This window comes from Aotus nancymaae, unplaced genomic scaffold (genome assembly GCF_030222135.1).
Source record: "Aotus nancymaae isolate 86718 unplaced genomic scaffold, 86718_ANA_hifiasm-v0.15.2.pri h1tg000040l, whole genome shotgun sequence".
In the NCBI taxonomy this organism is placed as follows: Eukaryota; Metazoa; Chordata; class Mammalia; order Primates; family Aotidae; genus Aotus; species Aotus nancymaae.
In genome coordinates this window covers 106,417,374-106,431,703 of record NW_026988454.1, presented here as the reverse complement: position 1 = coordinate 106,431,703, position 14,330 = coordinate 106,417,374, and the positions used below count along the sequence as shown (strand labels likewise).

Genomic DNA, 14,330 nt, shown 5'->3' with positions numbered 1-14,330 from the left:
AATTTAGTTCCATTATTTTAAGATGTACAAATAAAATCCCCCTTTTTATCTATAGTGTGTAAAACTCAACTAAAGAATAAAATCAGTATGTTGGAGAGATACCTGCACTCCCATCTTTAAAGCAGCCCTATTCCCAGTAGCCAGGACATGGACTCAGCCTAAGTTCTGTCAATGGATAAATGGATAAATAAATCGTGGTACATATCCACAATGGACTACTACTCAGCTATAAAATAGAAGGAAATCCCGTCATTTTCAACAACATGAATGAACCTGTAAGACATTTCGTTAAGCGAAATAAGTCAGACACAGAAAGACAAATACCATATTATCTCACTTATATGTGAAATCTGAAAAACGTGATCTCATAGAAATAGAAAGTAGAGGGGTAGTTACCAGAGGCTGGGGTGGATGGGAGGATGGGGATTAGGAAGACATTGACCAAAGGATACAAAATTTAAGCTTGCTATGAGGAATAAGTTCAAGAGATCTTTTGTACAATTTGGTGACTAGGGTTAATTATTATATTATATATCACTGTATTATTGAAAAATTCTAAGAGTGAATGTAAAGTGTTCTCACCACAAAAATGATATTTATGTGAGTTTTATATATATGTATATATTAATTAGCTGGATTTAGTCATTCCACAATATATACTTTAATAAATGTTGTACATGGAAAATATATACAATTTTATCTGTCAAATATAAATTAAAACACTCAACCAAAGGGAAAATAATATATTTATTCATCCATTAAAACATATATGTTTTCATACCTTTTTTCCCCAAAATCAGGCTATTTCTGAGAAGACAGACAACCATGATCCTGTAGACTAGAAGGTAGGTGCCTGGTACATGGTCTCCTCAGAACATGTATCCCCACCCTGCCAGTGTAATCAATCCCCCTTCACCTGAAGAAGGTCGGACTGTTTCCTATGATACCTCCAGAGCATGAGTCTATAAGATACGTCCCATGCCTATGGCCTGGCCTCCTCCCTACTATCTATAGATTCCTCCAACATTTAAAACTGGCAGAGACTGTTAAGTGGCTGAAAGTCTCATGGAGGCCCAGGGTCACTTAGTAGAAATAAGGATTTTACACTTCTTCTCTGGCATGTATACCAACTATTGCTTCTGCTTTACCTCCTCTAATTCTCCCTATAACTCTGCCTTTACCAATACCATTTTCCCTCTACCTCTTTTCCAGTCACTCACTGTTCTATTTGCCCTGATGACTGCTCTCAGCCATGACTTGCTCAAGACACAGTGCCAGGCCAACCTATGCTACATCCCAACTACAACCGTGCTAGCTGATGAACAAAAGAGAACCACGAAAAGAACCACTTATTTAAGAAAAACCCTGTTCCAGAAACCATACTGTGTAGTTTTCATGTATTATCTCATTTAACCCTCACAATAAACCTATTAAAAAAATCCCCATTTTGTAAATAAAGAAAATAAGATTCAGAGACATTAAGTAACTTGCTCCACAACAAATAGTTTGAGAGAAACAGATCCATCAGACTCGAGATGGTACTTTTAACAGCTATAATTTTCTGCAACCAATGTAAGCATGCATACAATCATAAAATGGATACAGTCTAGATCAGTGTTTTAGATGTGAATACTGTGCACATTAGCGCGTGTGTAAATTCTAACAACGCAAGAATTTTTCAAGGATGACAGAAAAGGTTTTTATCACAAGCAAACAGCAAAATGCCTTCAAAGACTTGAAAACAAGATTGTATTTTAAGAATTAACCTAACAAATCAACATGGGGATCTGAACAAATATAACTGGGCATCTTGGCCATAGACTAGCCACCAGTAGGTGCTGAGTGGATCCATGGGAAAGTACTAGCATATTTAATGAATATATACTTCACAGGAAGCTTGGAGAATCTCAGAGTTGTAAAAATAAAATAAAATAAAAAGTCAGTAATAAAAATGTTGTCTGTATTCATTAAAGCCCAAAGGGTGAAGTCCATTAAGGCTGAGCCAAGAGGCCACATGCCAGATAGATACCTATTGTGGAGATGGTCCCTTGGGTATTGGGCTAACTGAGACTAACATGGTAACACATTTTTTTCACATAACTGACTCCCCTCTAAGAAAGTAACTTCCTGTGGAGTTTAACCACAGGGAGAGAACATGGCATAGGGCAATACCAATGTCTATTTCATTTGACAGTGGTCAGTGATGACTTTCTTTATCTATTGATAAAAGCATTCTATAAGCTTTATAATTGGCTAATAGCCACCAACAAATTTCTGAGCCCACAAATCTTAGAATTCACAAAGGTGAAGACCACTGAATGGAAGCCATCACAGCTAACGTCCTTTATCTTTGAGGAATTAAAACCACCAATTGCATTTGTGTGTGTGTTTACCTTGTCACCATCTCTCCCTGGTTCTCCTTTGTAGCCTGGTAGTCCTCGAGCTCCCTAAATTAACCACAAAATAAAATTTTGTTAATAATAGTTTGTAGTTCACTAAAAATAAAATTTATAAAATGTCTAAGTGGATCACATACTTGCATTCCTTGAGTTCCTGGAACACCTGGTGTCCCTGCAATTCCTTGATGTCCCTAAAGAAAAATTTAAAAATTAAAAATTAATATTTCATTATATTCACCAAGAGAAGTTCTCTGTTTCAGAATTCACTCTTATCTCAAGTTTCTCACACCTAAAACTTCACTTAGAGACAGCTCCAAAATAACACAGCGTTAAATGCTTAATAAGGAATTAATACCCTTTGATCTTTAGGAAATTCTTTAAAAAGTATATAGGGTCCTAAATATTTGTAGATTAATAAAACTATTTAGAAAATCTTAAATTAAGAGGAGAGTTAATGTTCACACTTTCTTAAGAAATGTACTGGATTTATTAGAAATATATTCAACATACCCAAGAGAGAAACATCTCAAGAGATTGGAGGATTAAATAAATATGTATTTATAAACTATCTAATTAATGGCCATCTGAGTTAATCCCTAGAATAAATTAACCCTTGATTAATGTTATTCTTCAATCTTTAGATTACTCATTTTAGAAAGCTGCTGATGTTAAATGCAAGAAGGTAGTTGTAACATAACCCCTATGGTCCCCCAAGGCTGGGCTGTCTGCTTAGGGGAGAGCAAAGAGAGAAGTCACTTTCATCTCCACTGCTTCTTAGACATCCCTTCACAAAAACTGGAACTTTGGTAAAATAGCGCCATTTTTTTAGACACAGGCAAACTACTTATTGTTCATTTAGCACATGGCAGCTAAAGTCTCCAAATTAACTTGTAGGCCCTAAACATTCATCTAGTTTTCTCAGGGCTCACTGTCAGGTTAATGAACCACCACCTGGTACCTACAGACATAATAACCACTATCAAATTCCATCTTTCTCATATTCTCTATTCAGATTCCATCTTTCTTAGATCTTACTGTTTGAGTACAAGTCTTCATTGTCAACTACGTTAACACAGATCTCATTAATGTTTCCAATTTCATCTTCATTCATAAATCTAAAAGCTTCATTTCTATGCGGCTATTCATGGGTGTCTGCATTGGTCCCCACATTCATCCACTCACCTGTCAATACATTTTTAACTGTTTTAGAGACATAATAATTCCCTGTTTTTCTACTCACATTTTCAAATATCCTTTCTAATATTCTTTGTTACCTGTAGTAATAACGATTTGTCTCTGAAAGATCAGTCTTAGGTTATTGTTTTTCTCCTTTTACATGCACTTACATTTTCTATTGTGTAAACTGCCTTCTCAGTTACTTCCAGAATGACAAAGACTATATAATTTTTATCACCAACCATCATCCTTTACTCTATTCAGTTCTTCACAGAATATATTGTAATGATTTCTCCATAACTTCTCAGATTCAACCTTTTTTCTTGAGTCCCTTTGCCCAATCCTTAACCATTGCACCTCATCAGGCAACAGTGAGTCTGATTATCAACCTCTCCATACTCCAGACAAAACAATGTGCATTTTTCCAACCTATCATCTGCTAGACTAGCACTGTCTCCATCACTAGATTATGAGTCCCCTTGAGATGAAAGGCCAGGTTTAATTCATTTCTGTATTTTTGGCAATAAACACATTGTTTGGTACACTGCTGCTGATAAAACATTGGAATCATTTAAAGTCATCAACGCTATACACAAATGTGTAAAAAAAAATCTTTCCTCAAGGAATCATGTTATGTTTGGGCAGCTTTCAGGACAAAATGCAAACATTTAGTAATCTCATGTTTCCTGTTCTCAAGATTACTCAAAAGAAAGAAGAAATTCAATTTGCACAGACCTTGCTCAGTCCTGTATGTCTACTACTCTAGTTATTACTGACTCCTTCCCTCGGCCACTGTGGAATCAGATAGGCCTGGAATTCAATCTCAACTCTGTCACTGATAGCAATTAACAAATCTAGAATTCACTTTCCTCCTTACAACCACTCTTTAATGTAGGTTCTAAATTATCTTTTTTTTCAGATGAGGAAACTAGGGCACAGAAGTTAAATAACTTGCCCAAAGTTACACAGCTAGTAAGTTGATAGAACCAGTGGGAACATTCTCTATCAGAAAGGGCTTCACGGCGGGTCAGATCTGATCATTGTGGATTGACTCATCAGATTCAAAGAAATCAATTTTACAAGACTATTTTTAAATTGTTTAGAAATCTGAGTACCCAGAGAAAAGGAATGTTCATAAAATTCCTCAAAAGAAAGTTACCATGGAAATTGGCCATTGATCAAAATGGTGATCATCTGCAAAGTTCACATTTAACGAATTATTTTTCTTTTACAGTTTTTCAAAAATTAAGCCAGATGTCATATCTGCCTTACTACGTTTTTAAGAAAATTAATCTTTCACAAAAGAGTAAATGTTGCTATGCTGTCTCCCCTCTTTGAAAAAGTTGATGTGTTTGTTATAGAGGACACACTGCATTTTACAGATTAAAACAACATGGAGATGCCCTAACTGTGTTCCCAACTTACCTCTGACTCATAATGTGACCTCAGGCAGAGTCATCAATCCCCAAATCCTGGGAGGCAATAGAGTGAAGTGGAAAGACGATGAATTTGAAATTAGAAAAGACCTTGTCCTGACTTTTTGCTCTTCCTTTTACTTTCTATGAGATTTTGGCTAAATCACTTTGCCTAGTAAAGGCTTAGTTTCTTACCATAAACTGATACAATCATCCACTTCACTTTTGAAAAGAAACAAATGGAGTCACAGGTGAAGATTCTGGCAGATATTAGGTACTCAATAAATGTGAGTTTCTTTCTTTTCTTCAGACTCAATGACTATTGTACAAAACCACAAGAATACTTCTGCAGAATGTTATTCAACAGCCTTATCAGCCACCATTAGTACTTTGAGAATGGCAGGTCCAGTCATCATCTTTTTGATTTAACTCCTTACAGCATTATACAGACCTAATGCTAAACATGCAAACATGGCCTCGGTGTATTTCATAATGGCTCTCTTTCTTATATCCTTGGAGGAATTACAGTATAAGAATAGTAAGTACTTCTCAGAATTTGAGAATGTTGTGATACATATATTTTTAAGGTTACAATTAGATGCATTCTTAAAATACTAATTGCAGAAAGAAATGCAAATGTTGTTTTAGAAGCTAGAGGAAACATACTTAGTAACAAAATAAAGAAAACCAAACGACATCCAAGCTGGGGGAATCCTAGGGCGAAACCCCAGAAGAAAGAGAATGAAATTTAGAAAACAAATTTTGGACTAAAAACCAGGAAAATAAAGATTAAAAGGGGGAATATTACAACACAGAATAATTTCCAAGAGGAAAAAGAAATAAAACATTGGTTGACTCATAGCCGGGTCAACCTTAAAGAATGAAAAATACCTTAAAATAAAAACAAAAAAATAAGCTTTTCATATACTTTACTGAGTTCTTATTTTTCAGAACACAACATGTCATGTCTTATTTTAGAACTGTAACTTTCCTATAATCTTTGACTGATTAATACTGGTCAACATGAATTTTGCCATTTTGCATTTATTAGCAGGTCCAAATATCCACCCTACTGCCATCTGCAAGATTTCTGACAGTATTTAAGTCTTTTCCATGTTCACAGAAAACCTTTTTATAAATGAGTCATTTTTTAGGGAAAAAAATATTCTTACTGCCAAATTGTAGGGTTGAAGAAAAGAATACAGAATCAATTTAATTTTGTTCCATGATTCATAGTTACAAAGCTCCAGGAAAGATGTATAGCATTGAAATGGAAATTAAGGAAATAAAATCCCCAAATGTGCAAGGGTCACCAATTCTTCTGTACTCAATTCTAATCGTGTCATAAAATATTCTGCCAATCTAAATATATACATTTTTTCAAAGTAAGGAGGGTAGAGATACCACTTTCCTTTAAATACTCTAAACTTAAAAATCAGAATAAATTCCAAGGAAATAATTTTGGATGTCACTCTCCTTTTAAAAATGTAAGAATCTGATTTAAAATTTATTCCATTAAAAAGTTTTCTTCAAAGATTTCCAAAATTCCAACAGATTCTCTTAGGTACACAGCCCACGTAACTAGGTAACCAAAGTCAAGTGTATACTTTTAACGTCCACTATGAAATCTTCTAGTTGTTGGCAGGCTTTATAGCGCTATGCAATTAAATTTCAAGAAAATTCATAAATCTCTCCCATACTATGTATAACGAATATAGAAATCAGTTTGCTACCTAACCCAAGTATTAGTCAAGTGGTTTATACCCTTTTACTGATTGCTCAAATTACTTCATTAATATGTTACAATAATATATGTAAAATCACACCTGAGTTAGTGCTAAGAAAAAACTACACTGCTATAGGATGTGAAGGGCAAGCAGTTGGGACAAGCTTTTCTAAGAGTTAAAGGAATACTAAAGAAAGCACAATGCCTAAGAGTCATTCCTCCTGTATGCCATGCATCAGGAAAAGATGTGCCATACCCACAGAGCCATAGGAGAGAGAACAAGGGGAATCCAGCTGAAAAACATACGAGAAAGGTAGACTGGAGGTTACCTGCACGGCTTGTGGGTCTTACAAAGGACTCTGACCTTTATCCAAGCCACTAAAGTCGTACAAACCAGGGAGTCATACAATTAGATGTGTACTCTGAAAAGATCACTTGCTGCACGGTGGAGGATGGATTAGAAGTGGCAGGAAAAACTGACTAACCATGTGCAGAAAGCTGAAACTGGACCCATTCCTTACACCTTAAACAAAAATTAACTCCAGATGGAATAAAGATTTAAATATAAGACCTAACACCATAAAAACCCTAGAAGAAAACATAGGCAATACCATTCAGGACATAGGCACAGGCAAGGACTTCATGACTAAAACACCAAAAGCAACAGCAACAAAAGCCAAAACAGACAAAAGGGATCTAACTAAACTTAAGAGCTTCTGCACAGCAAAAGAAACAATCATTAAAGTGAACTGGCAACCAACAAAATGGGAAAAAAAATTTGCAAGCCACCCATCTAACAAAGGGCTAATATCCAGAATCTACAAAGAACTAAAACAAATTTTCAAGAAAAAAACAAATAACCCCATCAAAAAGTGGGTGAAGGATATGAACAGGCACTTTTCAAAAGAAGACATCTGCTTCATCCTGGGGATGCAAGGCTGGTTCAACATACATAACTCTATAATCATAATCCACCACATAAACAGAACCAAAGACAAAAACCACATGATCATCTCAATAGATGCAGAGAAGGCCTTCGACAAAATTCAACAGCCCTTTATGCTAAAAACTCTCAATAAACTAGGTATCATTGGAATATATCTCAAAATAATAAAAGCTATTTATGACAAACCCACAGCCAATATCAAACTGAATGGGCAAAAACTGGAAGCATTCTCTTTGAAATCTGGCACTAGACAAGGATGCCCTCTCTCACCACTCCTATTCAATATAGTATTGGAAGTTCTAGCCAGGCAAGAAAAAGAAATAAAGTGTATTCAATTAGGAAAGGAGGAAGTCAAATTGTCTCTATTTACAGATAACATGATTGTATATTTAGAAGACCCCATCATCTCAGCCCAAAATCTCCTTAAACTGATAAGCAACTTCAGCAAAGTTTCAAGATACAAAATTAATGTGCAGAAATCACAAGCATTCCTATACACCAACAACAGACTAAGGAAAGCCAAATCAAGAGTGAACTGCCATTCACAATTGCTACAAAGAGAACAGCATACCTAGGAATACAATGAATAAAGGATGCAAAGGACCTCTTCAAGGAGAACTACAAACCACTGTTCAACGAAATAAGAGAGGACACAAACAGATGGAAAAACTTTCCATGCTCATGGTTAGGAAGAATCAATACTGTGAAAATGGCCATACCACCCAAAGTAATTTATAGATTCAACACTAACCCCATCAAGCTACCAATGACCTTCTTCACAGAACTGGAAAATATCATGTTAAACTTCATATGGAACCAAAGAGAGCCCTCATAGCCAAGACAATCCTAAGCATAAAGAACAAAGCTGGAGGCATCATGCCACCTGACTTCAAACTATACTACAAGGCTACAGTAATCAAAACAGCATGGTACTAGTACCAAAACAGAGATACAGACCAAGGGAACACAAAAGAGGCCTCAGCAATAATGCCCCACATCTACAACCATCTGATCTTTGACAAACCTGATAAAAACAAGCAATGGGGAAAGGATTCCCTGTTTAATAAATGGTGTTGGGAAAACTGGCTAGCCATGTGCAGGAAGCTAAAACTGGACCCCTTCCAGACAACTTACACTAAAATTAACTCCAGATGCATTAAAGACTTAAACATAAGACCAAACACCATAAAAACCCTAGAAGAAAACCTAGGCAAAACCATTCAGGACACAGGCATAGCCAAGGACTTCATGACTAAAACACCAAAAGCATTGGCAACAAAAGCCAAAATAGACAAATGGAATTTAATTAAACTCCAGAGTTTCTGTACAAAAGAAACAATCATTAGAGTAAACCAGCATCCAACAGAATGAGAAAAAATTTTTGTAATCTACCCATCTGAGAAAGGGTATCTACAAAGAACTAAAACAGATTTACAAGAAAAAAACAAACAAATCCATCCAAAAGTGGGCAAAAGATATGAACAAACACTTTTCAAAAGAAGACATATATGAGGCCAACAAACATATGAAAAAATACTCATCATCACTGGTCACTAGAGAAATGCAAATCAAAACCACATTGAGATATAATCTCATGACAGTTAGAATGGTGATCATTAAAAAATCTGGAGACAACAGATGCTGGAGAGGATGTGGAGAACTAAGGAAAATTTTACACTGTTGGTGGGAGTATAAATTAGTTCAGCCATTGTGGAAGACAGTGTGACAATTCCCCAAGGACCTAGAAATAGAAATTCCATTTGACCCAGCAATCCCATTACTGGGTATATACCCAAAGTATTATAAATCATTCTATTATAAAGACACATGCACACATATGTTCATTGAGGCACTGTTCACAATAGCAAAGTTGTAAAGAGTACCTGTAAACAATACCTGGAACCAACCCAAATGCCCATGGATGATAGACTGGACAAGGAAAATGTGGCACATACACACCATGGAATACTATGCAGCCATAAAAAAGGATGAGTTCATGTTCTTTGTAGGGACATGGATGAATCTGGAAACCATCATTCTCAGCAAACTGACACAAGAACAGAAAATCAAACACCACATGTTCTCACTCATAGGTGGGTGTTGAACAATGAGAACACATGGACACAGGGAGGGGAGCATCACACACTTGGGTCCGTTGGCAGGGACTAGGGGAGAGATAGCAAGGGGTAGGCAGGTTAGGGAGGGAAAACATGGGGAGAAATGTCAGATATGGGTGACAGAGGGATGGAGGCAGCAAACCACATTGCCATGTATGTACCTATGCAAGAATCCCACATGATCTGCACATGTACCCCAGAACCTAAAGTACAATTAAAAAAAAAAAGAAGACATTTATGCAGCCAACAAACATGGAAATATGCTCAACATCACTGGTCATTAGAGAAATGCAAATCAAAACCACATTGAGATATCATCTCACGACAGTTAGAATGGCGATCATTAAAAAATCTGGAGACAACAGACGCTGGAGAGGATGTGGAGAAATAGGAACACTTTCACACTGTTGGTGGGAGTGGAAATTAGTGCAACCATTGTGGAAGGCAGTGTGGCAATTCCTCAATGATCTAGAAACAGAAATACCATTTGACCCAGCAATCCCATTACTGGGTATATACCCAGAGGATTATAAATTGTTCTATTATAAAGACACATGCACACATATGTTTATTGCAGCACTGTTCACAATAGCAAAGACTCGAAACCAACCCAAATGCCCATCAAGGATAGACTGGATAAAGAAAATGTGGCACATATATACCATGGAATGCTATGCAGTCATAAAAACGGATGAGTTCATGTCTCATGTATGAATCTGGAAACCAACATTCTCAGCAAACTGACACAAGAACAGAAAACCAAACACCACATGTTCTCACTCATAAGTGGGTGTTGAACAATGAGAACACATGGACACAGGGAGGGGAACATCACACACTGGGGTCTGTTGGGGGGTGGGGGACTGGTGGAGTGATAGCAGAGGGTTGGGAGGTTGGAGAGGGATAACATTAGGAGAAATACCTAATGTAGGTGAAGGGGGGATGGTTGCAGCAAACCGCCATGGCATGTGTATACCTATGTAACAATCCTGCAAGATCTGAACATGTACCCCAGAACTTAAAGTATAATTTAAAATAAAGAAGTGGCAGGAGAAAGCATGAAGACTAGGTGGGAGGTTCTTGAAGGGGGTAGAGAATAGTAGGTACAACCAACTCCACTCAGGGTATATTTAGTCTAACCTAATAATGGGTTATGGGAGGCAATTTGGAGTTGTGAAATGATGCTAAGCTAGGTTTCTGGACTATGCAGTGAGTGTGGCTAATGATATCACTGATTAAGAGGGGACTCTAGAGGAAAGTATATTTTAATTGGTTGCAAAATATTAAGTCACACAAAAATAAAAAATATTTTATGGATTAACATAAATAATTTCTACTGGACAATGAGAAGTTATACGCTACTGTGAAGTAAACAACATTTCTACTTCAAATTAAAGAAAACTACATTAACTATAAATGAGATTTTGCCTAAATCTAACCCTCCCTCTTATAGGGAAAGGTAAATAGGGGATAGACAAATATAGAGCAACATCACCCAGTTTCCTATAATATTTGCCTTAAGCTAAGCACATAAATAAAAACACCGCCTACCTTTGACAAATAATCTCTGCAGATAGAGCTAGGTACCTAAATTCAGAGAATTCAAGTAACCTTTGGTAAATCGCCTCATTCTCTGAGTTAGGTTACACTTAAACTTATACTAAGTTTATTTCAAAAGGAGATTGTGCAACTTTTTAAGGTAACTTAAACCATCTTTAGTAATTCTTACTTCCCAACCTAAATCTCTAGTAATTATGTTTTTCACATTCAAAGAGAGGTGATCAATAGCTAACCTCATTTCCTGTCTTGCGGTCCTGCTACATTTTTTCCACAGTACTTAACACCATCTGATGTTGTGTGTGTGTATTTATTACCAGTTTCTCCCCAATGCAATGTGAGCTTAAAAATGACAAGGCTGGGGGTTGTTTTTCGCTTTTTCTTCTTTCTGTTTTGTTTATTGCTATATATCCCTAGCCCAGAAGAGTACCAGAAATACAGTAAACACCCTACAAGTATAGGTATATGAATGAGTAAATGACAGAATAAATAAACAAACAAATCAATAATTATTGAGTTCAACCAGTCATCACTACCAAGAACTCTAATAGTAGAAACAGCCCGACATTCATATGCACAAATTTATCTTTAGAATCACAGATGTTAGATGTGTCACTGACCAATTCTTTGAATAATTTAATATATAAATAACATTAGTGTGTATATATGTAATGTCTACACACATTATTGTATATGCTACCTATAATATATATCTAAGTAATCTATTTAAGAGACATGTGAGATAAACATGGAATAATCTACATATGATCTTCCCAGAAGGAGAACGTTGAAGAAAAACGAATTAGTTGGTCAGGCTCATCTCATAGGTCCTATTCGTTTTACTAACCAATTACCCCCTGCCAAGGGTACGCTGCAAGCCTGAGAGCTAGTTTTTCCTCCCTGTCCTCTTTTTCTCTACCATCATTCTTGAATATTTGAAAATATTATCTCTTGTTTGGATTATACTCAAAGTTCAGTAAACCCTTCCTCATAGGCTGTCTTCTGAGTTGTACATATTCCCAGTGATGCTCGTCTGAATGAATTCCAGTTCCTGCATGCCCCTCAAATGTGGAATCTAAACCAAATCCAACACTCCACAAGAAGGACCGTCATCTCTTTCAACACAGATGTCACATATCCACTAACTATGCCAAACATTGTATCAGCCACTTAGGCAGCCACATTTCATATAGTGATCTCTTTTCACCAAGCTTAAAGCTTTCTCTAGAAAAGCCTTACGAAGACATAGTTTCAAATAAGATTTTATTACAGAAAAAAAAAGATAAACTGCCCAAGTGTAGGATAGTTCATTTGAGGTAAATGGTTCCTATTTTAACTTATTAGTGAGACTCAAGAGAAGAAAGAAAAGAAAAGAATAGGGACCACATAACCTAAATGAATAAATCTGTTTGCCGAGGAGCTCAAACTGAAGTGAGAGTTCAGGTAGAAACTGTTCTATTTAGAATGTGTTTCATACACTTCACAGCTAAGCCATCTCTTGTAATTCTTTTCTCCAAGCTAAATAATAGCCATTTATTTCGCCTTTATCCAGTTGTATTCCATTTTCCAATTCTTTAATCTTCATGGCACTCAGCCCCAAATTCCTCACAGCTTTTAAACTGTTGAGTTCCACAATTGGCACCCTATTCAGTTAAGGGTCTGGAAGAAGGAAAGCATGATAAATAAGCTTATCCCACAGGTCTTACTTGCTTTATTAGTTATTCACCCTCAATAAGTGTACTCTGCAAGCCTGAGAACTGCTTGTCCCCCCCATCCTCCTATTCTCTATCATCATTTGTGAATATTTGAAAATAGCATCTCTTGTTTGGATTATACCTGAAGTTTAGTGAATCCTCCCTCTCAGGCTGCCTTCTGGGTTCTTGCTCACTCCAAGTTACACTCTTCTGAATCAATTCCAGTTCCTCCATGTCCCTCAAGTGAACAGTTCTAGCCCAAATCTAATACTCCAGAGGCAGGACTGTCATCTCTCTAACATAGATGCTACGGATTTACAAACTATGTCAAAAAGTTGTATCAGCCTTTTAGGCAGCCCTATTATAATCCCCTTTTCACCAAGATTAAATAACATCTCAAAGACTAGACCCATACATTTATTCCAGTTGAATTTTGCTATAAATAGCTCATTTTCTACATTCTCCAAATCTTTTTGGATCTTCATATCACCTCAAATACAAAAATACATTTCTGATGAAATCAAGACTTAGTCATTAAAAATAATAATAAACAAAATTAACATACATTAGTATTTCATGCTAAAGAAAAATAGCACTGGAACTAATAAAAAAAAAGAAAACACATTCTGGGGAAATCTTACATTTCCAAAAATTAAAATTATAAACCAAATGAGTAGTTAGATGAAACATTTGCACCATATATAGCAAAGAATTAATTATCTTAATGCATAAGATCTTATTGGTCCATATGAAATATACCCTCACTCCTATAGAAAATAGGCAAAGGACATGAAAAGATACTTCACAAGAAAAGAACCCACCCTAAATGTCAGACTTCCATATTCAACTGCCTGCCTAGAATTTCTACTTGAATGTCTAACATATAAATTTAACATAGTGAAAACCACACTCCTGATGTGGTTTTCGCTAAAACCACATTCTCACCAAAATTCCTCACCAAATTCTATCTCCTCCATTCTCGCATGAATCCATAGTGTCCCCTTTGACTTCTCTCTTTCTTGCAAACCCATATCCAATAGATCAGCAAGTCCTTTCAGCTCTAAATTCAAAATATACCCAAAATGCAGGCAGTTCTCTTCACCTCACCACTATCACTCTGACCCTACCTGCCATCATGTCACCCCTGAATTATTATAAGAGCCTCCTGACTTCTCTTTCTGTGTTTGCCCTCATGTCCCTAAAATCTACTCTCAACTCAGAAGCCGAAGTAATTTCTTTTTAAAATAAGTTAGATCACATCAGTTTTCTACTCCAGTTACTCCATCGCTCACTCCAACTG

General features: G+C 36.3%; 1 protein-coding gene across 2 annotated transcripts in view; it reads right to left on the bottom strand.

Moving 5' to 3' along the window:
* The window catches only part of COL21A1 (collagen type XXI alpha 1 chain), a 196,317-nt gene that overhangs the window by 82,501 nt on the left and 99,486 nt on the right, over positions 1 to 14,330 (bottom strand). For both annotated transcript variants that reach the window (XM_064360972.1, XM_064360971.1), the window contains 2 exons: positions 2,537 to 2,590; positions 2,394 to 2,447 (listed from right to left, as the gene is read on the bottom strand). In XM_064360972.1, coding sequence (XP_064217042.1) covers positions 2,394 to 2,447; positions 2,537 to 2,590 — 108 coding nt within the window. The remainder of the gene's footprint in view (positions 1 to 2,393; positions 2,448 to 2,536; positions 2,591 to 14,330) is intronic.